The 25468-nt window shown below is 38.4% G+C and overlaps 1 protein-coding gene across 13 annotated transcripts in view; it reads right to left on the reverse strand.

The window, feature by feature from the left end:
- Positions 1-25468, reverse strand: part of magi2a (membrane associated guanylate kinase, WW and PDZ domain containing 2a) — a 152927-nt gene that overhangs the window by 25086 nt on the left and 102373 nt on the right. For 6 of the 13 annotated variants that reach the window (XM_055231993.1, XM_055231995.1, XM_055231994.1 and 3 more), the window contains exons 4-10: positions 23771-23986; positions 21321-21537; positions 19439-19518; positions 6894-6951; positions 5701-5822; positions 5038-5322; positions 4233-4415 (exon numbers count right to left, since the gene is read on the reverse strand). In XM_055231993.1, the coding sequence (XP_055087968.1) occupies positions 4233-4415; positions 5038-5322; positions 5701-5822; positions 6894-6951; positions 19439-19518; positions 21321-21537; positions 23771-23986 (1161 nt within the window). Of the gene's footprint in view, positions 1-4232; positions 4416-5037; positions 5323-5700; positions 5823-6893; positions 6952-19438; positions 19519-21320; positions 21538-22830; positions 22899-23770; positions 23987-25468 lie in introns of those variants that run through there. The other 7 variants (XM_055232002.1, XM_055231999.1, XM_055232004.1 and 4 more) reach the window with 2 other exon arrangements.

Here is a 25468-nt window from a genome sequence, read left to right on the forward strand (position 1 = left end):
CAAGGTATAACTTTTCATGGTACATCATAAAATGTTGCATTACAACTGTAGGGAATGTAGACAAGGTTTATGTTATAGTAAAATCGCTGAAAAATACAACTACATTTTATCCCATAACTTACACATTGCAAGTAATTAACCTTTTAATTCCCTTTAGTCAATTGATCATGAATGCTGATCATATGCGAACGTAAAAACACATAAAAAGGTTAGAAGGTGATCAATATATATCTTTTATACTGGCCTGTCAATAATGCAGTAACACAGCAGACAATGTGGCTGTTAAATAAGGATGGATATTTGACATTAATTCAAACTGCTGTCAGGGTCCATCAAACCCGACCGCCATATATGAGGAATGGATAGGTTTCATTTGCAGACAGTGAGGCCTCTGTATATTACTGCTATTATTAGACAGGGTCATTTCAGGTTCTTCAAGTCCTTTAAGGAGAAGTGTAATGAGAAAGAGATAATGAATGGTAATAAAATAGGATGTAGTGTATAGCAAGGGCTTGATTAAAGAGCTTGGCTTGCTACAATACAATGCAGTACATTATAGTGGCCTGAGGCATTGTGGAGATTACCTCCGCAGACATAAACCATTTTCTTCAGATAAACATGGCCAGAGATAGCGCTTTATCTGCTTAAAATACTACCCAAGACAAGAGAGTTTAAGGGTTGACTTGCATGATTCAAAAACTTTTATTTGCTGCTTTCAATATATTACTAGGATGGAGGTAGAATGGGTTCATGTAACAATGTGATAACATATCATCATGGTAATGAACTAATAACTTTTAATAGAATTAATAAAGCATGACCAAACACTTAATAATGCACCAGTAGTTTATTAAGAATGATTTGGGCTTACTGGCTACTTCAGTTATATCCTAACCCCCTAATTAAGTAGCTACTAAGTCTGAATCAATTAAGTCTTTGTCCATGCTTTAGTAAGGTTATTAAAAGCAGGTAGTTTGTGTATTTCTAACAAAAAAATCAAGAATCACCTCATATAGTTATATAGCCCTCTTCCCTCCATTTATTCAAAGATAAAAATGTCATGAATACAGTCTATAATGTCTTTAACATCCATCACTATAGTCCTACTTTGGCACTGATAAAAATACTAAATGTGGCATTTTATTCAGACACAACAACAATTTTAGAACCAGAGCAGACAAATATTACCTGGGTGGATAATAAACTATTATTTTCTAATTGCAGCCACAATTATCACACTCTTTGTTCAGAGGGATGGGGAAACTGTGAAAATGCACAGCAATGAGTCATGATTTGAAAGTCTAGCTGGTCTTCACCTTGAAAACCTCGCACTGCATCTTAGCTTAATCTCAGAAAATATAAAATTATAACAATGTCAATAGCACCGAGAACTCTATTAAACCACCGTGCTAAGCCATATTGATTCTCTGGATTATTTAGTAGATTAACACTGTTGTGATTGACAGCAGTGAAACCCAGATTGAGATATCACCTAAATTTTCAGTTTCAAATCGCAATGCCTAAGCGTCTTGTGAAGTTTTAACACTCTAGTACTGCTCTTGACAAAGTGAGCTCACACCTTGAGGCGATGTGACATGAGGGACTTTTTAATTAATCTGGGTAAACGGCGTCGACACTAGCCTTGAGCGCTAGTGTCACAATCGATGAGCGAGCACACGAGCAGAAAACAAATGATGGTGTCGCGACCTGGTGTCACCCCGCCTGGCCCTGTTTATGACCACAGCGGAAATGGACCACAGCAGCCAGTGACTCAGGAAAAACACAGGCCTACTAACGGAGTGGCAGAGAGGCTAGCATTTCAGGCTAATTGAGAGGTGTATTAGGGATCAGAGATTAGAATCAGACTACATTTTATTGTTATTGTAAATGAACAAAATTCCCAAACAAGGAACTCATTTCAGCGCTATGGTGCGACGAAAAACAATGAATAACAATGACAAATATAAACTATGATATAATGCTTTTCATTATTCTTCAATTACTGCATGTTTTCTCTGCATAAGAAGAATCAAACTAACCAATAGGCAATACAGGCAAATCCTTGGGGTCCATAGTCAACAGAATCCAAGTACTGTTCAGCTCAGTTTCAGTTAAATGTTTTAATCAGACATAACTTAAAGACCAAGACAAGCAGAAGCAAGATTCTTGTGTGCCCAATACATGTATCCATTTAGACAACGTGCAAGGTACCTTTTCATACATTATAAAGAGGTATTACTGTCTCATTACAGTAATGAGAACAAGTCTGCTTAATCTTTGGCCACAACAGAAGAGAAAAGTGGTGTAGTAAAGCTCATTTCTTTGACATACTGTCCTCACTCGTGGTTTTGGAGTCCTGCAATAACTTAGTCTTTTATTATTATTAAGTAAGTAATAGTAAGCCATTTCCTGATTTTCATTTTTAGTACATTTAATTTTGTAAATGAAAAAGTCTTTGGTCTGTGAACTGTCCTTTTGACCACTCTACTGCTTAGTGAAGTACTCCCTCTCTTTTACATTTACATTCTTAGTGACAGTTTCACTGCAGCGAATGTTGAGTTCAAGAGCTTCTTCACATAACAAGAGGCATTACAAAGGTCCAGAGTCAAATGGTTTGAGAATCACCTAATTGTTGTTTACATAAGTCAAATAACTCAAGTACAAGCTCAACAACAACACATATAGCTAAAATCTGCATTAGAGAGTGTAGAGCATTTTCAAATGGTCTCTCAACTGCCAGGATGTCACAGAGGTAACAAGGTTAAGATGGTTTCAAGGGCTGACTGGGGCTAAAAAGAACTGAGCATTTATTCATTTTTTCTTTCTTTATTAGGAAGATTTTTGGAAACTGTTTATGAAATACAAGTAAATCAAACTCATAATACCTGGCAATGCCCCTGCATGATCCCTTAAGTGTTACATGTAGAACATTTAGGTAAAAGGTAAAACGCATTGTCTACATTTGATTTTGGAACACATTTGAGATGAGCGAGTTGCCGAACAGAAGACCATAAAACTGATATAAGACTGTAAATTGGATTGGTCTTCGGCGGTCAGATAAACCTCACCTAATTTGCAGAGACTTTAAAATAAAATAAGCCTTTCGACATAAATTTGAATTATATAGTTATAACAGAATAGTTGTTAAGATTCAGTACAGCACGCAAGAATAAAACTACTCAGAACAACTCTATTAATGTGGTATTTAATAACTGTCATGAGCTGGCACGGTAACCTATTTTATATGTAATAATCCACCACTATAATCTCATTGTCTGCACCTGCTTCTGCCTCTGCCTCTGCACTGACAAACCCACTCCACTTCTTTTGACCTTTTAATACTGAAAGACCACTCTAGTGTTATGTGTGTACGTGGATCTGATCATGTGTGCAGTGGTTCACCCCCATGTGACCACAGGGAGGCGTGATCTGGCTTGTAAAGATTCATGAGTTTGAGTCTGCAGATGGCTTACATACATGCACACCTGACACTGTACAATGATGCCAAGTTGCACCTGCACTCCGTATACAAACTGACTCTCCGCTGTGCGTTTCTGTATCAAACTATAATATATATTTTAGCCTACATATTCTTTAAGAAGTTGTAGGTGACATGCATCAACTATGAGCCACCGAAGGAGTATATATCCTGGACAATGGCAGAATGGTATAGGCCTGTCACAATTATTGAAGTATGATATATTGGTGGAGAAAATATATAAACAAAAATATTGAAACTATGCCACTGACACGATAACCCTAAAGCAGGAGCAGGATATTGTTAAAAAATGTACAATGCACAATAGTGGTAGTTGGCAGTTAGTATCTATAATGAGTCATAGAAAGTATTTATTGTAAGTATTTATTAAAACCTAATCTTATTGTAATCTAATTCTTCTTCTTCTAAGGAAAATTTAAACTAGTAATCTTTAAATCTATTAAAACTAGTGTGAGGATGTTGAAGTATCATAGCAGTAGTAGAGAAAACCCACAGTTACAGTTTGAAAACATGCAGACTACATTAAAATATTGAGCTGACAAGTTTGTGTACAAATCCCACAACCTCCTTAATATAAACCACAGTGCTACCATGCAGCTTGAATGGTGCTGTTTCTGCAGGTATTTATTCTGTCTTCAGGACATGCTCCTCTATTCACAAGAACATTTGTCTTTTATTTCTTAGCTTGTGTTGGACAGATTCTTGTTTTGTATTGTACGGTTTAGAGACATACCTGTGGCCATCTTCCCATCAGCTGCAGCAGGCCCATCTGGGATAACACTTTTGACCTGGAGGAATTCGTCTGGCTCGTCGCCTCCAATTATAGTAAATCCAAAGCCCATGTTGCTCTTTTGCAGAGCCGTGGATAAGAAACTGCCCTTCAGCTGAGTGGGGTCCCGGGTGAATGGTGGTTTCTCTATAAACGACACATACAGAAATAAACCTCTTATGGACACTTCTGTGAGAAATTGACAAAGGGACCTGCAAAGCTGAGGCAGGGCAGCGCTCACTGGGTGGGACGTGAGGAGACTCAATCCATTAGGAATAGCCACAGGAAACTGGAGAGGAATTAGCTGCAGCGCTTTATTGGAGAGGGGGCTGTGAGCTGAGGATGCAGGTGTTGTTTTGGATTGGGTGTAGTTCAGAGGCTATTTTTTCACATAATCCCTACCACTCATCTTTGGTCCCATGCTGAGATGTGAAAGCCTAATAGAGAAGTGGCAATATCAGCACGTGACATGCTGGGCTTTAGATAGGAATGCTCAGAGAAACTGGGAAAGAACTGGGGTTTTGGAAAGAAAGGAGCACTGGGATAATTTTGGAGAATGGTTGGCATTTGGAGTGCTCAGCGGGTAAGCTTGTCAAACTTATTAACCTTCCAGTATTTACTTTCAAAGTCTTTTGATTGCCATATTACACTGTCACTAGAATAATTTCCTAAAGGGAAAGTTTGCTTAGCAAGCTAGCATGCTTAGATGGTAAGAGGCAACCATGGGACCAGCAGTAAGCCTTTTTTGCTCGTCTCTTGGCCTACTTACTGACAAAGTGCCACAGGGACTCGGGGCTAAGCACAGGCTGCTGTAGCAGCACAGTGCAGGCAGAGGTGTGAAGTGGCTCCTGATGGGGACACGTATTCATCCGCCGCGTCAAAACTCGCCGCAGTGGGGAGGCACTGGCGGAGGAGGACGTGCCAAACGCCGCGGCTCTACGACCTGCAGCCGGCGAGCGGGGCAGGTCACTCATGCTACGGCAGCGCTCGTGCACCGTGCCCACCTGAGCCAGGAAAGGTCTGGGTAGGGTGGCAAAGGGGCACACATCCTCCACTGCCATCCACATTCAGAGGAAAGTAGGAGCATGAGAGAGGGAGGAGACAGAGTGTAACCACAGAGACAGCTCTAGCATGTTACTACGGAAACCAACCTCCACTTCACCATCCAGTTTTACCAGCAGTGCATCTGACTGCTACAAAAACAGGGGCATGTGAATGTTTGCAATCAGGTTGTGCGAATCCAGTAAAATACAAGTACAATAAACTTCTACTTACTTTTATGCCCATGAACCTAATGAATGCTCACTCTATCATATTCTTATCATGGTCTTATAGTATACATTATATTTAGTACAAGCACTAGCAACATTACCAATAAAGCTCTTCTTTACATATAGAAAGACCCATGATCTTAAGGGCCTGTTGGTCCTACCTCTGTAGATGGTGGGGAGCGGCAATGAGGACAGACCCTGGCTTTGCATCTGTTGCTGCTGTTGGATTCTTCTTTTAGCCTCCAAAACTGGATTCTCAAACTGGGTCCTTCTATTTATGTGGCTACAATAAATACATGAATAAATAAAAACTCCATCACGAAAGTCACACCATCCTGTTAACTACTAATACACAAAGTATCTTAAATCACAGCAGTAAAGCACAAAATACTGTTGGTGATTAATTAAGGAGCAGGTCTTATTATCCAAGCGAGCTGCGGAGTAGTTTTGCTGAGTAAAAGGAGCCAAACAATGATATAAGCTGCCGGAGAAATCTAGAGTGGACATTTCCTCTCCATCCTACACAGTTTCTAAAGCAATTTGCAAAAAGGAAAAGTGCTGTTGGATATAATTTGTGTTAGCAAAATAAGCCCTCATTATATATTTTCTTTGAGCTACATTGTGCGGCTTCCTCTCCACCATATCTTTAATCAATGCAGCATCTTCATAACGCTAATTACAAAACGCTAACTACATTGTGCCGGCTTGCATAATGTCAAAGTCACTGACCTCTTTAGTGACGACAATGCAAAACAAGGCATTGATCAAGTACTTTTTAGAGTGCAACCAAGTGTCATTCAGAGATATTTCTTGGGCAAAGTCAAGCCAAATGACTCCTGGTCTAAAAATAGTCCCTTTGGCCCAGAGAGGAGCTTATTGAGCCAAAAATATGACACCACCAAACAAGGGGACACACAGTTCAATAGAGAGGACAGTGACAGGCTACTGCAGCGCTTAATATACAGTACCACATTGTAAACTACTTCAACTAAACATGAAAGAACTACACATAATTTTGATAGTATTAAATGAAAATGAGAGGTTCCTGTGTTGGTGTTGGTGTTAATCAATCCAAAATAGTACAAGGTGTGTACAAAGATGAAATTAGAACAACTTAAGGTCTATAATTAGGGCAGATAATTATGTTGTTGACTTACATCTGTGGAAACGGCAACATCACATTTTCACGACATTTTAATTGTGATCTTATAATGTAAATACCAATTTCAGTGAGTGATACAAAATGAGGGGAAAAACTAGGTCCTGTCTGCACCAAGAGACCGCTCTAATAAACAAGATTAATACAGCATCAGAGAAAATCAAAAGAGAACCATTACATATTAAAGATACTTACTCCACATAGTAGCTGCCGTAAATGGGGTCATCGATTTTCTCCCAGCCGTATGGAAGCTCTGCAAAACACACACACACACACACACAACAATAATGAAGGGATGCTTATTCATTGAACCTGAAACAGCTTATTGATTTTGCCTGAGAGGAATCACTTCTTCACAGTAGCATCTTAACATCTATAATTACCAGGATGTGATGGGCTAATAACAAAGAAAGTACAGACAATTTTTAACCATGTTGGCCTGGAGGTAGTCTCACAGCTTTTATGAAACTTTGATGTGACACTTGTTTTGGTGAAAAGAGCAAATCATATTGACTGATTTAAAGAGGCTACTTCCCCTTTAATGCCATGGATCAAATGCTCAGAGAGACTTGCAAAATAATATAAAAGTTTGATAGATCTAGCTGGCTGGGATGAAGTCAGTGAAATATTAATGCCCTACATCTTATCCACGCTGTAAATATTGTGTTTTTATGTGAGTACTTTGCATATATATCAGCCTAAACTGGTACACAAGCCCAAAGGGTAGTTCACCTTCAAACAACATAAAATACTTTGTCGCTGTGCAATCTTAAAGGTGCACCATGCAACTTTTCCGGTAGAGGATCCAACACCTGTCTCCATGGAGATCTCATTGCTTTTCCTGGAATGTTACAAAGAATGGCATAAAACCTATCTATCTCCATGGAGACAAGAAGGAGACACAAAGATCTGTGCAGCGGTGACCTCGCTCACAGTGAGAGATCATCTTTTAATATGTATGTGTATGTATAACATCTAGACCCGTCGCCATAATTACTATATCGACTTATCGTTCATTAACTCAAAGCTGGAACAATGTTTTTTTCAGCTGGAACAATGTTTTTTTCAGGGTCAGTATTTATTGTGTGTACATTTTCTTTGCACTACTGGAACATTTTGGGGCTAGATCAGAGGTTTGCAACCTTTAACAGAAAAAGAGCGACATTGGCCCATTTCAAACCAAATGAAAGTCAAATAGAGTCATACGTTTTATTTTAAAGCAACGAGACAAAGTGATTAATAGGTTAATTTATAAGAAGTAAGTCGACTGTTTGCAGTTAATAATACATTATAAAGAACATGTAACATTTTGTATTTATGAACTTTGTGGACCTATTTGGTGTTTCTAGGGGGTGTGGGGGTTTTGAGCAAATTGTATGTAGTTTCTTTCATTCTGGTGCGTTTTATGTGTAATATTTACTCAAACAAAATTACTATTATTCTTTCCAAATGTAAAAATATATATATAAATAAAAAAAACAATAATTTCAATAGAAGAAATACTGTTTGGTATGCTACAAAACTGTCAAATACAAACATAATAAAGTATAGCCACATTTTTTTCTCAAAGTGCAAAGTCTTTAGAGAGATAATAATACGATTTAAACCGTAAAAGTTTTAATTAATAACTTGTGTGACTTGTTACACATGCAAACTAACCACTTAACATTCTGCTGTATGTTTATTGCAGCTCATGATTTTTTTTTTTTATTCTAGATTTAAAATAATTTTTGTGGTTTAAATCTGCTCTTGTCAGTGGCATAAGTTATTATCAGTATTGTTGTTTATCGTCTATATTTACTTCAGTATATATTGAACTTCAAAATATGTTATCTTAACAGGGCTAATAACGTCTCCATGGAGAACAAGCAGTTACATGGCACACCTTTAAAAGGGGATCATGGCAACAACTTATTTTATCGACTCTGAGAAACACAGAATTTGGAGAATGCAAACCGAAGCCAAGGAATAAAAATAGCCAGTAATATTTTTTGCAAATTGATCAAATTGGTCTCATTTGGTAACATGATGGTTCAAAATCCTGGGACACTGATGCTGGCTGTTATGTGACTGAATCAAACATTTTCACTGGTACACTCTGAACCTTTTAGAAAATTGTTACAGAAATGGGACCAATATTTGTTGTATTATTTTCCATCATTTGAGCAGTAGCAGCATTCATCTTTGCTCACAAACTGACCTTAAATAGTTTCAGCAAAAATACACATTTGACTAAAAGACACTGTATTTTGTTTTGTTAAATCTAAGATCTATCGCTCATTTCTCCCAAATTGCACAACAATATCAACTCCAAGATTACTTCAGGAGTGCACCTTTCAGCTCAGAGCCTTCTGGGCATTGCAACATAAAGGTGAGATGAAGATGCAGATTCTGTTGACTGTGATCAAAGTGCATCTTTCCATAAAATCCTGACACACATCAGTCAAAGCTGGCATCTCTTTTTAACAAATTCACCTTCATCTTCCCTCTTCCCAGTGCCCCAAGCACTTCAACAGAGCACAGACATTTTAAAGTGTGCAATAGGAGTTCCCCATTTGCTTTTTAGATTATGAAAAATTACCATTTAAAGCCTATTCCCAAATGGAGACGGCAGTGTTTTAGCATAATAGCACGATCATTCAAACCTAAATTAGGAACAAAGTGTGAGAGGCCTCTGCTGAAATAGAATCAGAGTTAAACCCCAACAGAGCGATGGGACAGAGCGCTCCAGTATCAGACCAGCACGGATTATAGTGACAATGTCAAATTAAAGGAGACACAAGTGGCTCACAATAAAGACATGCTCTACACATAGTGACCAGTGCCTGTAGGTCAGGTTAAGTGTTCACATAAGGGGCTGTTTGTGCCAGTGCTGCTGTGTTTGCTGTGATTGATGCTTTGGTCAGTTTTCTATATTTAGCTTTCATTCTTTGAAGTTTGGAGTACGTCACGGTTAAGACTAGTTTAGATTTGCCCGAGTTTGACATTGTAGACCTGGCTGAGCCTAACATTTCATGAATTTGATGAGGTGGAACCCTCTTTCACACAGAAGTGCTTGTGGTTAAAGGTTTTAGAATCACTGTGTTAGACTGTTAAGCCTTAAGATGGGTTTGTTCAGTGTCTATTTAGTATTGCCCTGTGTAACCTGTGTAAAATGGCATTTTCATTTTTACTGATAGATAAAAACAGTAGATTTTAATCAAACCTTCAAGAAAGCTCCCACATGTAGAACAGAACAAGCCATAAGAAGTGATTAATGTCACTGCAGAACTTTTAGACTGAGGAGAGTTTGTCCATCTGCTCTATTAAAAGTTGTGTTTCATTAGTCAATATAACAGACAGACCCTTGTCTAATGGCAAAACACCACAAGTGAAAACACCCTTTCTTGTCAACTGATTAAAACTTAAGTTACGTGTCCTGTGGCAATCTGTGGTCATGACATCTCCATAAAGCACATGCTTACATCACATATTCTGCATGTAAAAAGATGCTGTTTTGATTACATCAGTCTACACTCTTTCTGCACATTCACAACCTGTCTGTTGCCTCTGTAAAGGATGTCAACATTACGGTACCAATGGTGGTGCAATGCTTACACATGCACCATATGTTGGACCCCTGCCCCCATACCCTCTGAGAAAAGTAATAATGCACCATTTCAAGAGTCAGATGTTTATGTGTCATTCCACATTCATTTTCTCCCTGCACAGTGCATACACAAGAATAGTAAAATCAGACATATATAAGGTTATCTTGATTGATTACAGAGGGTGATGAGTGTGGTGACAGCCCTTGGGAATAGCTCCTTAGACCCATCTCCTCTCATTAAATATAAATGTGCGTTTCATGTTCTCACCTTTGGCGGGCTACACGATGTCTTTTACTCAGGCGTCTCTATCTCTATGCATTGGCGCACACACAGATGCACGCTGGATCAAAGACTTGTCATCCATTTGAATTGGTCTATAATGGAAAACTACTCTATTAAAACGTCCCAGAGGGAAGCTGAGTAGACATAGGGGTAAATCTGAAAAGATGCTTTAAAACATGCTACATACTGCTACAAAATGTGCTACTTATGCAACAAAGCGCTTTTTTTTGTTCTCTTTGAGTAAGTGTCCTTCCATATAACTCGATCCACTCCATTTACTACACAAAAGGTACCTCCATGTTCTCTTTCACTTCAACATAAATCTCCTCTTTGGCCTCGGCACTGTCTTGTTCAAAATATTCCTTTAATAGTCTTTTGCTGATATTGTTTTGCTTCTCTGAACGCATTACCTATTACGCCACATCTATTATTATGCCATTTCTACAAATTTCCACTTTCTATACTTAACATATATACATATTTTTTTAAGTCAATGTTATCGAATAGTTTCCAAAATATACTATATAAAGAAAGAAGATAGGTTAACTTGAAATACTTTCCTCGTCTTCAAAACCCGTTATGAAAACAACCCAACTCTGTGTTTTGTAGCTACTCGTGAGTAAGCAAACCATTTATTTTTACTCTTATTATTATTTCAAGAGTCTATTATCCACAGATGAATTGCTTTCACACTCACTCAATGAAAAAATACTACTGTTGTTCATCACTGTGTTTTCAATTTGACTGTCATGAGATACACACAGCTGGAGGTGCCTCTCACAAACTTTCAAAAGAGAGTTCAGCTACAGTAAGTAATTAATTTTGCGGGGGTCTGATGGGTCCTGACTAGGAAAATTGGGAATTATCTTACAAGCTGAGAAATAATATACAAAATAGCACAATTAATGAAGAACTTGAGATGTCAAATTTATGGTCTGTTGAGGATTTATTTAGTTAATACTGTCATCTTCTTACATAATACACCGTTGTCTTTTCTTATGGGCATTGTGGCATCTATATTAGTTTGGTGTATCTAGGCTCAGAAACAGCCTTATACTGGATTGGGACTGTGTGCTACATAGTATGATTGCTATTCCTTTGGCAATTTCCCACAATCCCCAGGGCAATAGAGATATTTGTGATTTTCAGTCCAGTCTCCCAGTGAAGTCTCGGATGAAGGACCACTTGCCACCAGTAGGAGGCACCCTGGCATCTTTCCCACTACACTGAATGTCTCAATAACAGCCTCTGATAGTATCCTATTTTCCTGGTTGCCTGGTCCATCTCCTGCCTGTATTTCAGAGAGAAATCACAGAAAAAGGCAAGATTTGCTATATACAATCTTAATCAGGGTTGAGGAGAGATTTTAAAAGACTGATGTTGCAGTAATTTACCCCCATACAAAAACAAAACAAAAAAAACAAAACTATTTTACTCTCTACTTTGACTTTGGGGCAGCAATCAAATGTTATGTTATGTATTTCAAACATTAAACATGATTCTCTGTGCCTTGATTACCACTTGCCTTTCAATATATCCATAAAACTGATTTAATAATTAATTTATTCACTGGTAAGATACAACTAGGGAAGACTGGCCGAGCTGCTGTTATTAATCTGTGCCAATGAGCTTCAAGACCACACAAGACTCACAATCACTCTCTCACACAACACACTCAAACTTAGGCAAGGTGAGTGAGGTGTCTTGACAAAGGCCACAGTGACACAGTATACATATTCATTAGTGAGAGTCACTTATACACAGTTATACTCCTCCAATGTCTGATCTCCAAACCAAATGGTTTTAGTGACAGAGGATTGGCTGTAAACCTCGCAATTATAAAGCTCCAACCTGATCAATGACAATTTTAAACATTAGGATCTCAATTTGATTAAACTGAATTCCCTGCACTACCCTGGGACATACTCAAGTTGCATGTATTTGTGGTGCAAAGCATTTCAAAACCTAAAGACACATATGGAAAAGCTTTACTTTGACATCTTGTTTCTTTTCACCTACCAATCCAAAACTTGTTGTAAATGAAAGGTTATGCTCCAGTAGCTATATAAAAGAAGTAATAAATAGCAGCCCTATTTGCCAAATCGACAGGCTCTTTTGTGCTTAAAAATGCCTGCGGAGTAATACTGCAGACCCAGGAAGGTGCAATAAGTGAATTAAATTATTGTTGAGTTGTTCTAATAAAGCTCACAAATCGTTACACAGAAAAGGTATAATGTGCCTCTGCAGCAGCAGCACCCGCCGTGTCCATTCAACCCACTAAACATTAATAAAGTCAGACCACCTGTGAATTCAAAGCTCAATTGATAAATAGGGGGCAGTGAAGTAAAATGAATCCATTTATTCTAATGTCTGCCAAGATTCCATAAAAATACAACTTGCAGAGATTGAAAAAGCATATATGAGGTACTGGTCTTGCATCAGCAGCGGTCTCATTCAGACCACTGCTGTTTCAGTCACATGACTTTTACCTGTTATGGTAATTCAAAAGCTACGTAATTGCAGCTGCTTAACCACTATCTCCCATTGCCGTCATGCATGTTGAGCAGAAGTGCTATTCCTCCACGATGCTTTACTAAAAGAGAGTGGACTTTTCTACCATGTGACTGTTCTGACCAATCAGTGCAAAAGCAGAATAGAGTAGAGCTAGACTGGGGAAAATCTAAGAAATAAAACATTGTTTTGGAGCAAAATGAAGTAACAATAGCTCAAGCAAGTTTAACCATTTTTTCTTTTTTCTATGAATCCAGTGTGTTGTCCTGTGGGTTCAGGGCTGCAATGCCTGTTGTCTCTTGTTTTCGTACTTATTTATAACTATTATGTAAAAGCCTTGTTTTATAACAGCCCACCGAATGCAGCTGATTACATCAAATTATGCATTCAGGTTAATGGGATTCAGATGATTTCCAAACTAATTAGAGTCCAAACCCTTTCTGAATTTAAAATGGCAAAATCAAAATAGAGTCTCACAGTTGACCAAAAGCATTAGCATGACTGTGTCACTTTGACATGGTGCATTATTCCCAAAATTATCCAAATTACAAGCGATCTCTGACATTAAAGCACACCAAATACAAACAACATTAAGCAGTATTGCTAAGAGAAAGTCATTTATTGCTTATTTGTTCAAATGGTGTGGGCATTGGTGAAATGGGATCACTAAATTTTAAAAGGATATGTTATTTTCCCATACAGACAAAAAATAAGCATTTTTAACATATTCAACTTAAAGATTAAAGACAAGACAAATGACAAAATAAAAATGAGACAAAATAAATTGCCTCAGCAAATTGTGCCTGTAGTAGCACTTTCCTGATTTACAACATTACTTTATAAGTTGGAAGTTAAAAGAAAAACTTAAAAAAACAAAAACTCATTCCTGTCTCTGCTCTGACAGCTAATTTAGCATGCACATATCCTATCACACACACAACAGAGAAGTCTCTGACTCCATCCAATCTCCAGGCCCCAGGCATGCTCTGCTGGGGATGTTCTCAAAATGCACCCATCAATCAGAGAGCAGACAGCCCCAAAGCTCCACCCACAGCTAATGCTACTGTGCTAGCAGGTGCAGTACCGGAGCCAAGGTGACGAAAGGCGCTGCGGCTCTAAGCTAACGCACTTGAATTACTATAGCGGCTAACTTTTGATTACTAAATTATTATGGTGCGGTAGACCATAAATGAACAAAAATTGTGCCGATTTGGCCTGACTACAAATTGAAAGTGCAGATATGAAGATATTGGCCTCGTCAAGTAAAAATAAAATGTGTCATACACATTGGATACTAATGGGGTAAATAACAAACATTTTGGGTGGAGTCATCTTGGATTTATTTTTATTTTAAAAATCCAAGAAGAAATCCTGAAGAAAGTTTTTGACTCCCAAGAACACCTGGACACAGGCCAAGACAATTGACAAAGCTTGTAAATAAAATAGCTTTGGCTTCCATCAGGCCAACTCAGGCAAGCATATTACTGTACCCCTTAGCTACTTCATATAAAACATGTTTAACGACTAGAAGCATTAAAGAACTGCAGATTCACACAAACAAGAAGCAAAGGAGCGAAAAATATAAATCACTGTCCTGCCACAGACCCTGGAGAGAGGACAGGGAGGGGTGTTAGTGGCCTGTGTAGGAAGATAATAACTTTGCCTCTTTGTATGTGAGGAAAAACACATGACCTGAATATAATTACTTTTCCTCCCATCTCATGGATTATTAGGCTGTACATTTCTTCTAATGTGTTGTAATGTATGTATTGTGTGGTCTCTCCAAATCTTCTCCAATTTTCTCCAAACACTCAAATGCTTATTTTCAGATGTCTTCTTTCATATAAAATGTATAAAACATCGTACATATCTTGCTACCCAAACATGCTCCCCATTAACTTTTCTTCTGCAGATCTTTGCTGACCAATTCTGGCATTGCTGACAGGACAGTCTTGTAATGTGATGAAACCTGCTGAAATAGTGGCATATCACAATGTTGTCATATACCTTTCAGGGCAAAAGTCCAAAAACAGACATTGAACAAGGTTCAAACGATAACCAGCAGAGCACAGTAGTTTTGTTCTCTTTATGCCAACAGATATTTGGCAGGCCAGGGGAGAGAAAATTCAATAGTTTGTGAATTAAAGCAACAGTGATGTGGTGCAAACGCCTGTCCTAGTTCTGTTTGTCTGACAAAACAAAACGAGCTGACAGGATGGAGACGCGGAGAGCAAAATATGGAGAGGGTTAGGTTATGTAAGCTCTGGGTGCCTATGATGTCAGCTGCCTGGTCTTCACGGGTGCAGACATGCCTTTGAACCAGCACTAGGGAACGCATCCAATCCAACATGCAGTTTGTAGAAGGCTGTGTGACAGAAATTGGTTGTATGTCTGTAGTGAAAAATGATCATTGTCACTATTGTGTGTGCCTCTTACTATAAATATGTCCTTGAGGAAGAGGATAGAGTTATACAGCAGGAGCTCTGTGTGTATGTGTTAATGAGGAAATGCAGGGAGAGTGCTGGTTGGAATAAGGAAGCAGGCAGCTCTGTAAAAGCAGTACATTTATCATGAGTTTTTGGCCCCTGTAGTGACACTGTGGCCATGTTCCCAGATCCAAGAATGGACTTTGCTGTGGACAATATTTCAAAATTATGAGTAACTGTTACAACAGGCAAGAATAATTCTTCATTTCTGACATGTTTTGTTGGTAAAATGTGTTTGTATCACTAGTGCAGATTGCTACTTGCTTTATGCATTCACATATATAAGCAGCTGTATGACAAACTTCAACTTAAAACTCAAATGCAACATCCATACTTCTATAGATATATGCTGAATATTATACAAAATAGGTTTGAAGATGTGAAAAACTCCTCTATTTTAGGCATGTTTAAAAAAAATATTGATAGACAGCAACAATATTATCTGATCGAGATAATCCCCCGTAATATTGAGACATACATTTTTGTCATTATCTCCCACACTAATGCTGAAAACTGATAAAGAAAAGTTGATTCATTCTCATTAAATGCAGCCCAGACAAAAACCTTTCAGAAAAAAAATGAAGTAATAATCTATGGGCTTCAGTAAATATTGTGTGTTCCAAGGTCTCATGTGATCATGAACCTACCTCACCTTTCTGAATAGCAGAAAAAGTGCAAGGACATATAGGTTTGAAATACTGCCTAAAGACATGTGTTCTTGACAAAACTTTGCACTTCTGCGTGTGATTACTGCAGAATATATACGCTCAAAAAAGTGAAAATTGCCTTATGTGGCTCCAAAATAGATGTCAGAGGTTTAAGATACTTCAAAAGCTTCTCTGTTGGATTGTACCACAGGGGAAAACCTTCATTGCACTTACTACTGTTGCTTACATGGACCAACACTCAATACTTGATGTTTTTGGAGGACCTTTGTTGTCACACTATCACAAACTCCAATTATGTGCCAACTGTGGGGGTCAACTGTCAACTGTTGCAGCCTAATACTGTCATGATCTCACGGTGGTCCCAACTCTCAGTCTTGACAGAAAATAACCTCTCTTATGTGAAACTACTTCTTCATTGTCATTAAGTGTCAGATATAAATGCGTGAGTATAAATGTCGTTTGCGTCCCCCGGGTCTATGGTAATACAGCATTCTGCTCTCCTCGCCCTCTTCTCCACTGTTGTCCCATCACGGCTCACAGACTCTGCCCCGCGATCCTGTTAGTGCTTATCAGAGCATGGCCCACTCCCAAACACACACAACCACCTTTTGCTCCGATCAATACCAAATTTACAGAGGCAGCCGTTTCCCCTGGAGTTCTGCTCTCTCAAACACATATTCTCTCAAGCAAGCGGTAGTGCCAACGATAGCACAGAGTCAGTGATATGTGAACGAGGATCTTATTGGTACATCCAGTTTTTGACAAGCAAGAAACGTATGTCAACTGCAGCTGCTTAGCAAAGCAACACCATTTTACAAACCGGTCTCAAAACCACCTGTTTCGATGTTGCACTGTTCATGAGGCCCATAAACTGGATGAATGAGGCACAGAGATCAATAGCAGAGCTCAAAAACAAGGGCACACCTCCCTCTGTGAAACGCCCTTAATGGATAAAAAGGATTGGAGTGTGGAGATAAAAGTGCAATCATATTTGGACTAATTCCTCTGAAGAACCGCTGCTGTCTATTTCTTTGTGCCATTACATCAGCGTACAGCTCTTCCTCCTTTAATCTCTAATGATGAAGAAGGAACAAGGAGTTTCTGCAACCACAAGGGACAAGCCGCACCGGGATGGAGGATCTAACGGATAAGGCATGGAGGGCGACAAAAACAAAAGTTTGGGGCCAGCAAGCAAACTATTTGGATGCTATAGGCTGAGATAGAGATGGCTGCAGTGCACAATGTAACATAATTGACTTGAAATCTGAATTGGTGCAGTTATCAAACTGCAAAGGCTGTATTTATTTAGTAAAGAATGTTCAATAAATTTCTTCTCTTTTTGTGAATAAAGACGTGGTTACCATGTAGTTTTAACTTCTACAAACATGCTCTAAAATGCATGAGATTCATGTACTGTTCTTGTACTGTTTAGTAGTTAATATTTCAGTCAATGTATTTCAAATATGACCTGAAACCTCTTTGAAAACAAAGTGACAATATTAATAAAATGGCAATGTGATTTTTTCTTATAAAATCATGCAGCCCTATGAGTAAATGCCAATTTAATGTTTGTTTCACAATGAAGAACAAAAAGGTGAATGTATGAGGGAGGAATGCATTTGTTAAAATATAATAAGCAATTAAGCTGGCATCAATTACAGAATTCCAAGGTCATTGAATCAACACCACAGGCAAAAAATAAAGCACTAAATACCAAAGTATAATGGCTGCATTTGAGAGATTAAAACTGAAAACTAGTTCAACAATATAAAAGTACAAAGATGACAAACTGTAGACTTAAATTGTCAGTACAACAATGGCAAATATTTCCACTTATTTCAGATAAGTTCTCCCTCTTCATTGTCGTTCTTCAGAAGAATTCGCAGAAATTCAATAAAAAAACATAAGTATTGTGTAAGAGACATTTTTTACACCTGAGACAATTTTTACTCCACAAAGAAAAACAAAATGTTGACTTCCAAGCCCGCTGTGACCTTGTTAGTTGTTTATGTGTCCGACTAAAGCCATTCTATCTGAACACAAGGCCAAAGGTATTTTTAGAGAAACCCAAGCCGTGCACTCAACACAACATTACAAAAGAACACCCCAACCCATCTACACGCGTTTACAAAGGAGCTGAATACAACAGACCCATTTGAGGTCAACAAAAGGTGATATAACCTAAACATTTCTAGTCAGAATATTATGTTTATGCTAGAAACAAATAAAAACTACCAAAAATATAAAGTTAGAACACGGTGAAACCTAGGCAAGTGCATTACATTTAACAACCACATTATATGACTATGGCTGCATACTGTACGTTGCAAAGTAGCTACAAAAAAGTGCTATATATAATTTCTGTACCACTTACGACTATTGATACTATTGGGCATTTTAGGTACAAGTGTGTACTTTTAGTTTAGTCTACTCTTTATTTGAAGGTACAATGTACAGAGACCCAAGATTATAGCTACTTTCACTCTCTCCTGTGCCAACACTTCAAATTTTAATGAACAAACTTAACTTTCCAACCATTTCTCTCTCCTTTCTTTTCTTCTTTTTGCTTTACCAAGTGTATTAACATGTATCAATACCGCCAGCATGATTCCATTATATATTTTTTAATTAGTAATACATAATCAGACCACACGGCTGCATACTGTACATTGCAAAGTAGTTACAAAAAAGTGACGGGGAGATCATGTGCTTGTTCCAGGAGGCAGAGGTTCAATTAATGAAGTCAATTAACTTTTAAGTTAAATTGAGAAGAGCGAGCAATGTGGTATTAATTTAGAGTGAAATTTAATCAGATATGCACAACCCACTAAAACTCCTTCATATATAATAAAAGAGAAATAACTAAACCTAGAAGGGTTCATATAGGCACATACAGTGAAGCACCAGCCATGTTTGGGTTGACATGAATTAATATTGTGTTTGCATGTGGGCACGGGTGGGCGAAGGACTCTCTTGGCTGAGGATATTAGTTACAGCAAACGTGAGCCTAACACACAACTTAAAGTGGCACATAAGCCTTAAGTATCAAAATATAAATCCAGTTCTCACACGCCAGCATAAACATCTAGGAAACATGCAGCACATCTTGTTAAGTGAAGTTTAAACCCTGCAGAACGGGTGCTGTGGCCAATACGTTACAGGAAAAGCCAAGGGAGGATATCAAATGGAGATGTTGTACTCACCATCTTCTTTGCATTCCTCTGGCGGTTTTGCCTTCTTGGCCAGCCTCGGGTCCAGCCACGATGTCGTCTTGGTGTTGTGGCTGTAAAGAGACAGAGTGAGAGGCAGCGTGTGATAGATGGCAAGAAACACGAGACTTGGCAGAAAAAGGGAACCGGGTTGGTGGATTCTTAATTCAGTGGCAGGGCTGTTTCACAGAGCATAGATGAGCCTCCCTGGTGTAGTGGCTGGGTCTGAAAAGGCGTTGAGGAAGGCCGGGGGTATTATAAAAACGTCTTAGGTTAACAGAATAGGAATCGATACTTTTAATTTGCTTACTGGCGCTCATTAGCAGGCAGGGGGGTGATGGAGGGGAACAGCTGTGGGGTTGGAGCATTATGTCTGGTCCGTATGGGGTTATTGAGCAGAGGCTATACCAGAAATGATACTGTGCCAGGCGAGCTCTATACGTCTCCGAACTACAATGCCTTCACTTTATGGGCGACAGAGACGGAGAGAAGAAGGGAAAAAGGTGGAGGTGTGTAATAGCTACAATAAAACGAGATGTGGAAGATATGATTGAGCGAAATTTGTAGAATCATGCAGCCTCGTACTTCCTGTCCTATTGTTTTTATTACATTTGTGTGGGGGAAGATGTTGTTTGGATCAATGAATTCAATCTAATGAAATGTGGAATAAACCAAAGAAGTCATAGATAATATTATGGAAAACTCTATCTCCATCTTTTATGTTTAGGCCATTTAATTCTCTTTCAAAACATCAAGTACCAACATACCACCACTGGCAATTTAAGATAAAGGTATGTACTTTTACTCACTCCTGTGTCCTCACTTGTGATTTTAACTTTCCAGCCATCCCTTTCCCCTTTCGTTTATTCCTTTTGCTTCTTGCTTAAATTTATCTCATATGGAGGCCAATCAAAGGAAAGCATTTTTTTGGCAACCGCTAAAACTTTTGGCATGACATCACTTCAACGGCACTCTCAGTAAAAACTTCAAGCCTCAAATTCAGTCGGCTAACAGCATCACTCGAGTATAAAGTGCTTGGATAGGTGTGGCCGAGCACGTTTTCAATGTGACGAAGAGGAGACGTAGAGGTCACAGAGGAAAACATTAAAAGGACATTCATAGTTCACACAAGGATTCAACAATATGAGTGAATTGCGTTATGGTCCTTTAGAGCTGCAGGCACATGTGTAATTATCCCTAGAATTACATGTAACCATCTGTGCAGTGTTTGTCATGGTACAACGACATTAAAAACGACTGCACGATATGGAGGACATGTAAATATAAAAGTGAGAGAACCATTTCGAAATAACACTACCTTAATACTTACTTACAACCTTATCTATATGATTTGAGAGTTTCTTAATCTGTAGTATAGATGAAAGGTTTGCAAACAAAGAAGATTAACAAATGTTTCTTAGTAGTTCACGTCAGAGATTAGCGGGAGGTAAAAAGAGAGATACTGAATGGCTGGCCTCACTTCTGAACTAAAGTAGTAAAGTAGTAAAGTAGAAGTAAAGTAGTAATCCATCACAAAAACAGCAAAAGTGATCCAAGTATCCAGTATCCAAGAAATAATCATTTAAAGTTTCTTATGCAAAAGACTTCCTCTCAATATAAAATCCTAATTAGAAATGTAGCACTTGATGTAATGTGTTTCAGATGACAACATTCTTTTGGGCTAATAATATTTAATACCAATGGAGACCACTATAATGAATATTGATGAAATTCAGATTTTTTTCTTGCAAAACAGCAAGGGCTAGTCTCTAAATTTAGTAGTTGTTGCAATATGGCACAAACTACACAGACTTTCTAATGACATATTTAAAACTTTAGAACAAGTTGCTAAATCAGTCCACAGATTTCCACTTACTCAATAAAATAGACTTCTCCCTTCTCAGTGTAGGCCATCTCCCAGTTGTCGGGCAGGGGTCCTAGCTCCTCGTTCTCTTCTGGTTTGGGAGCTGTGGTTTGGGGGGACTGTTTTTCATCCTTGGACCCCTCAGAGGTGGTATCTGGTACTGGGTTGGTCGGCGCTGATCCCGGGTCCGCTGAAGTGTCTGCGCTTTTGTCCTCATGTTCACTGGACTCTGGGGGGACAAAACCAGGACAGAGCGAGAGAGTCAAATGCATTCAATTCAGTTACACGGAGCTGGTGAGGCGAGGGAAGCGATGCGAGGAGAAAGCGATGAAGAGAGATAGAGGTGAGATTGATAAAAGATTAGATTTGGGTAGATGCAGAAAGTGATAGGGAGATGTGCTGTACATAAAAAGTCATGTTGAGTGTCAGACAGAGGTGTACAATATGAAAGTGAATTATGAGGGCATCCTGCATGAATATAGTCATTTTGAAGCTGAGTCTGCTAAAGCACGGGCCCCATTGCACTACGATAAAAACTCTGCGCTCAGACATATACAAGTTGTGGAAAATAAAAAGAATTGGTGTTGTTTATTTGTTGATGTAGCTGGGTTAATAATCCAAAATAAAAAAAAAAATAAAAAAACATCATTGAGAGGTCTTTGTTATTAGTTGAGCCATAAATACGCAAAAAAAAAAAAAAAAAAAGTACACTCTACATACCCATTACACACATATCCATTTTACGTCACAAGTTGGACACAAATAGAACAATCCAATAGTGACGTAAGGGGTAAGGAAGCTGAGTAGGGACAAACTAAAAAGAGGCTTGAGCGATAATCTATGAGAGGAAAAGTGCAGTGGTTATCTGCTCGGATCACATGAGCTGTATCGACCCTTCGGCTCTCTTGGTCATCACACACTCACCAGAGCACAGCGGGGCCCCCTACAGGCCTCAAGCAGAGAACATCATGCTCACTGCTGCTTTGTTAACTCAATCTGGCAACTACTGATCCCTGCACAAACTGTACACTTCCTGGAAATAGTCAATTTTCATTCGTCAACAAATTAAAGGTAGACTATGTGACCTTTCTGGTGCTGCTTTACCCGGAAGTTCCACAGTATAGAATTAAACGTATCTATCTCTAACTTACAGGTCATAACATCTCCATGGAGACAAGCAAGTGGCAGATGTCAACAGAAAAAGTATATACTACAGTTATTAAGCTGTATTATAGGTACGATATTCAGGGCTCTAAGTCTGATGTTTTAGCACACTTGATTAAATTAGTTTGTTAATTAAGGTTTTCACATAGTAAATATTACATTTTTATACTTTATGTTCTTGTGTTGTATTTTCTCTCTCATGAAGCTTAAAAGTTTAGAGTGTTTACAGATCTTTCTTTAGTAAATCCATGTAAGTTTAGAAATACGTTAAACTTAAAATATTAAATTATGCTGTACTCTTCTTTCTTTATATCTTCTTTTCAGTCTAAAGTAAAAAAAAAAAAGCCAAATATCCTACCTTCCTTTAGATTCCTCTGGTGTAAAATCCAAAATCTCATCCTTTACTGTCAATTATTTAAGATTTTTCCAAAACTTTGCCCCAAATGAAACATGCAGTGTAATCTTCCGCCCCATACTTAAGTGCATACCGTGCTGTCTGATGTTGCACTGTGAGAGAGCCATCCTCAAGTCATGAAATCAGTGTTGAAAGTCACAGGACCGAAGCATGGTTTTAGATTTGCAATAATAGAAATGAACTTTATAATGCCCCCTTTGATTTGTGTGTTTTCATGTGATCGTGGGATGCACTCTGAGGCTTGAATGTGCTGAAAAACCGGAACTTCTATTTGATCTATCTTAGTCAGTATCTGATATCAAAGTGCTGTTCTTAATGTTGTGGTTTAAAGCTGTTCAAATACTTTTATTGTTCAAATTTACTTACGAAACATGAGAGTTGTCCTTGCTACCAGCTGTTTTTTTGGAGTTTACAAAAATTAATCAAGGGTTTAAACAAGCAAATTAAATGAAAAAAAGAACACAACAACAAGTCAGATTATTAAAAATCCAAGTTGTTGCAAAAATTACTGTATGAGTGTGGCCTGGGGCTGTCAGTGAAGAGGAGTTCACTGAAAAGAACAGGTGACAAGTGACAAGAGACTCCCATGGACTTTAATGAGGAAACTGCACTGTATTCACATCGCACAAATTGTTTTTTCACTCTCCTTTCATTACAACCTAATTTTATCACTATGCCGATATCAGCAAACACATCAAATATGCCTAGTTACGCATTTAATTACCTATATAATTGAGGAAATCATAAGGTTATGGTTACGGTTAATAAAACCATATGTTTGATAGTGCCAAGCCTTAGCTCTGAGAAGCTGTCACTATGCTCTCACATCTAACTGCCTCGACAGACTCATAGGTCAGGGTCAGAGGTCACTGCGGAGGCTGACCTGGGGTGATGGCGACACCGTTGCCATTGACGATGGGCTTCTCCTCCTCCTCCTCTTCAGGGGGCTCGATGCTGGCCTTTTCCATGTTGCTGACGGACTTGTTGCGCTTCCTCTTGCCCTCAGAGCTGGGTCTGGCGCCGGGCAAGAGCTGGTCTGTTACATTTAGCAACAGAGCGCTGGGCTCAACTGGCGGCTTTGGGGTGCCGTAGAAGTTATCTACAGGGAGAAGAAGCAAGGGTCAAAAACAATCATGTTTTTGTAGATTAGAACCAAACACTACCGAGGAAGCTTTGTTCGATACAGAGGACAAAAGATAAAATATAGTACATGATGTATTATATTGTGTGGATAACTAAATGCTTTAAAGAAAAAAAAGTAGGACAGAACTCTATCAGAAAAAACTATATATTATATACATTATACTTGATACACATATTCTGTAAAGTAAAATGGACGTTACAGCAGCATTGACAAACTGTCAGCCATCCTCACACGTCAAGAGCAGAGTATGTTAAAGTCTTTCACAAAATACAAAGGAGCATCAGAGTAAAAGGAAATTATTAATATTTGATTTTGTTTCTGGTGCATTTGACAGGTTCAGACTTTGGAAAAACATCTCAGCTGAATAAAGTTTTGAGTTGTCTTCCTATCCACAGCCTTATCCTTCTCATATTTTGATTTAATATTCAGAATAATTTGATCGTCTGTAAGCAGCTGCACAATAGCTGATGAAGACCACTGATAAACTTTACTTCTCTGCTCCATGTGATAAAATTTACTTTAGAGAAATATTTTTTCTGGCAGAAGAAAAGCTGAACAGTGAAGTGTGGACTCAGACCTTGAGAACATTGTTAATCCAGTGAAGGTTTCCTGTCACAAAGCTTTTGTGTTTTGTTCAAAGAAAATAAAGACACGGTTAAAAAAATATGTGCTGCCATTTGACGTTTTGTAGATTTTCAAAGTATAATTGCAAGGCTTAAGTATAAAATATGACAAATCAATATTAATAGATATGCATTACTCAAAGTTTGGCTTCAGAAAGAACAATCTAAACTTTTAAAGCTTGTAACCGACTTTCTACCAGTTTTAAGTTTTATGTACCAACTTAAACTTGTAGAATTGTACATAAAATAATAGAAATGGCAATAACATAGCAACTTTAAACCACTTTGGGGTATTTTACTTCCGACTTTATGTAGTCAGCTGTTCATTGTTTTAATCAAGACAGTTTGAGGTAACGACATTGGACACCTGGTATTTAATTGACTGAATTCTGCTGCAACTTAGGCCCCTTTCCTATAGATTGCACCACATCTCTCTTTCACCAACATCTAATTGGCCGTTAAATTATTGAAATGTACAAACCCCAGAATGATAGCCAAGCAGCGATGCAGAACAAACTTTATTTCTCCCAATGTGGAAAGTGACATAAACCTCACAGATCTACCACTGCTCTGGCACTCAAGTGTTAAATTGACGTCTTCAATTTTGAGCCAGTTATTTTTTCTCCCTGGCAGTGGTGGGACAGAGGCAGAGACAGGAGGTGGGGGGGAGGAAGAGGGGGAGAGGAGGAGAGACAGAGAGCGATACAGAGAGAGAGAGAGAGAGAGAGGGCTGGAGTGAGTGAGCGGGATGGAGAGAAAGAGACAGATTTTGACTTTAACACACCTTTATTGCGTTGGTCCAAAACATTTAAAA

The sequence above is a fragment of the Periophthalmus magnuspinnatus genome, chromosome 23 (genome assembly GCF_009829125.3).
Source record: "Periophthalmus magnuspinnatus isolate fPerMag1 chromosome 23, fPerMag1.2.pri, whole genome shotgun sequence".
NCBI classification, from domain to species: domain Eukaryota; kingdom Metazoa; phylum Chordata; class Actinopteri; order Gobiiformes; family Gobiidae; genus Periophthalmus; species Periophthalmus magnuspinnatus.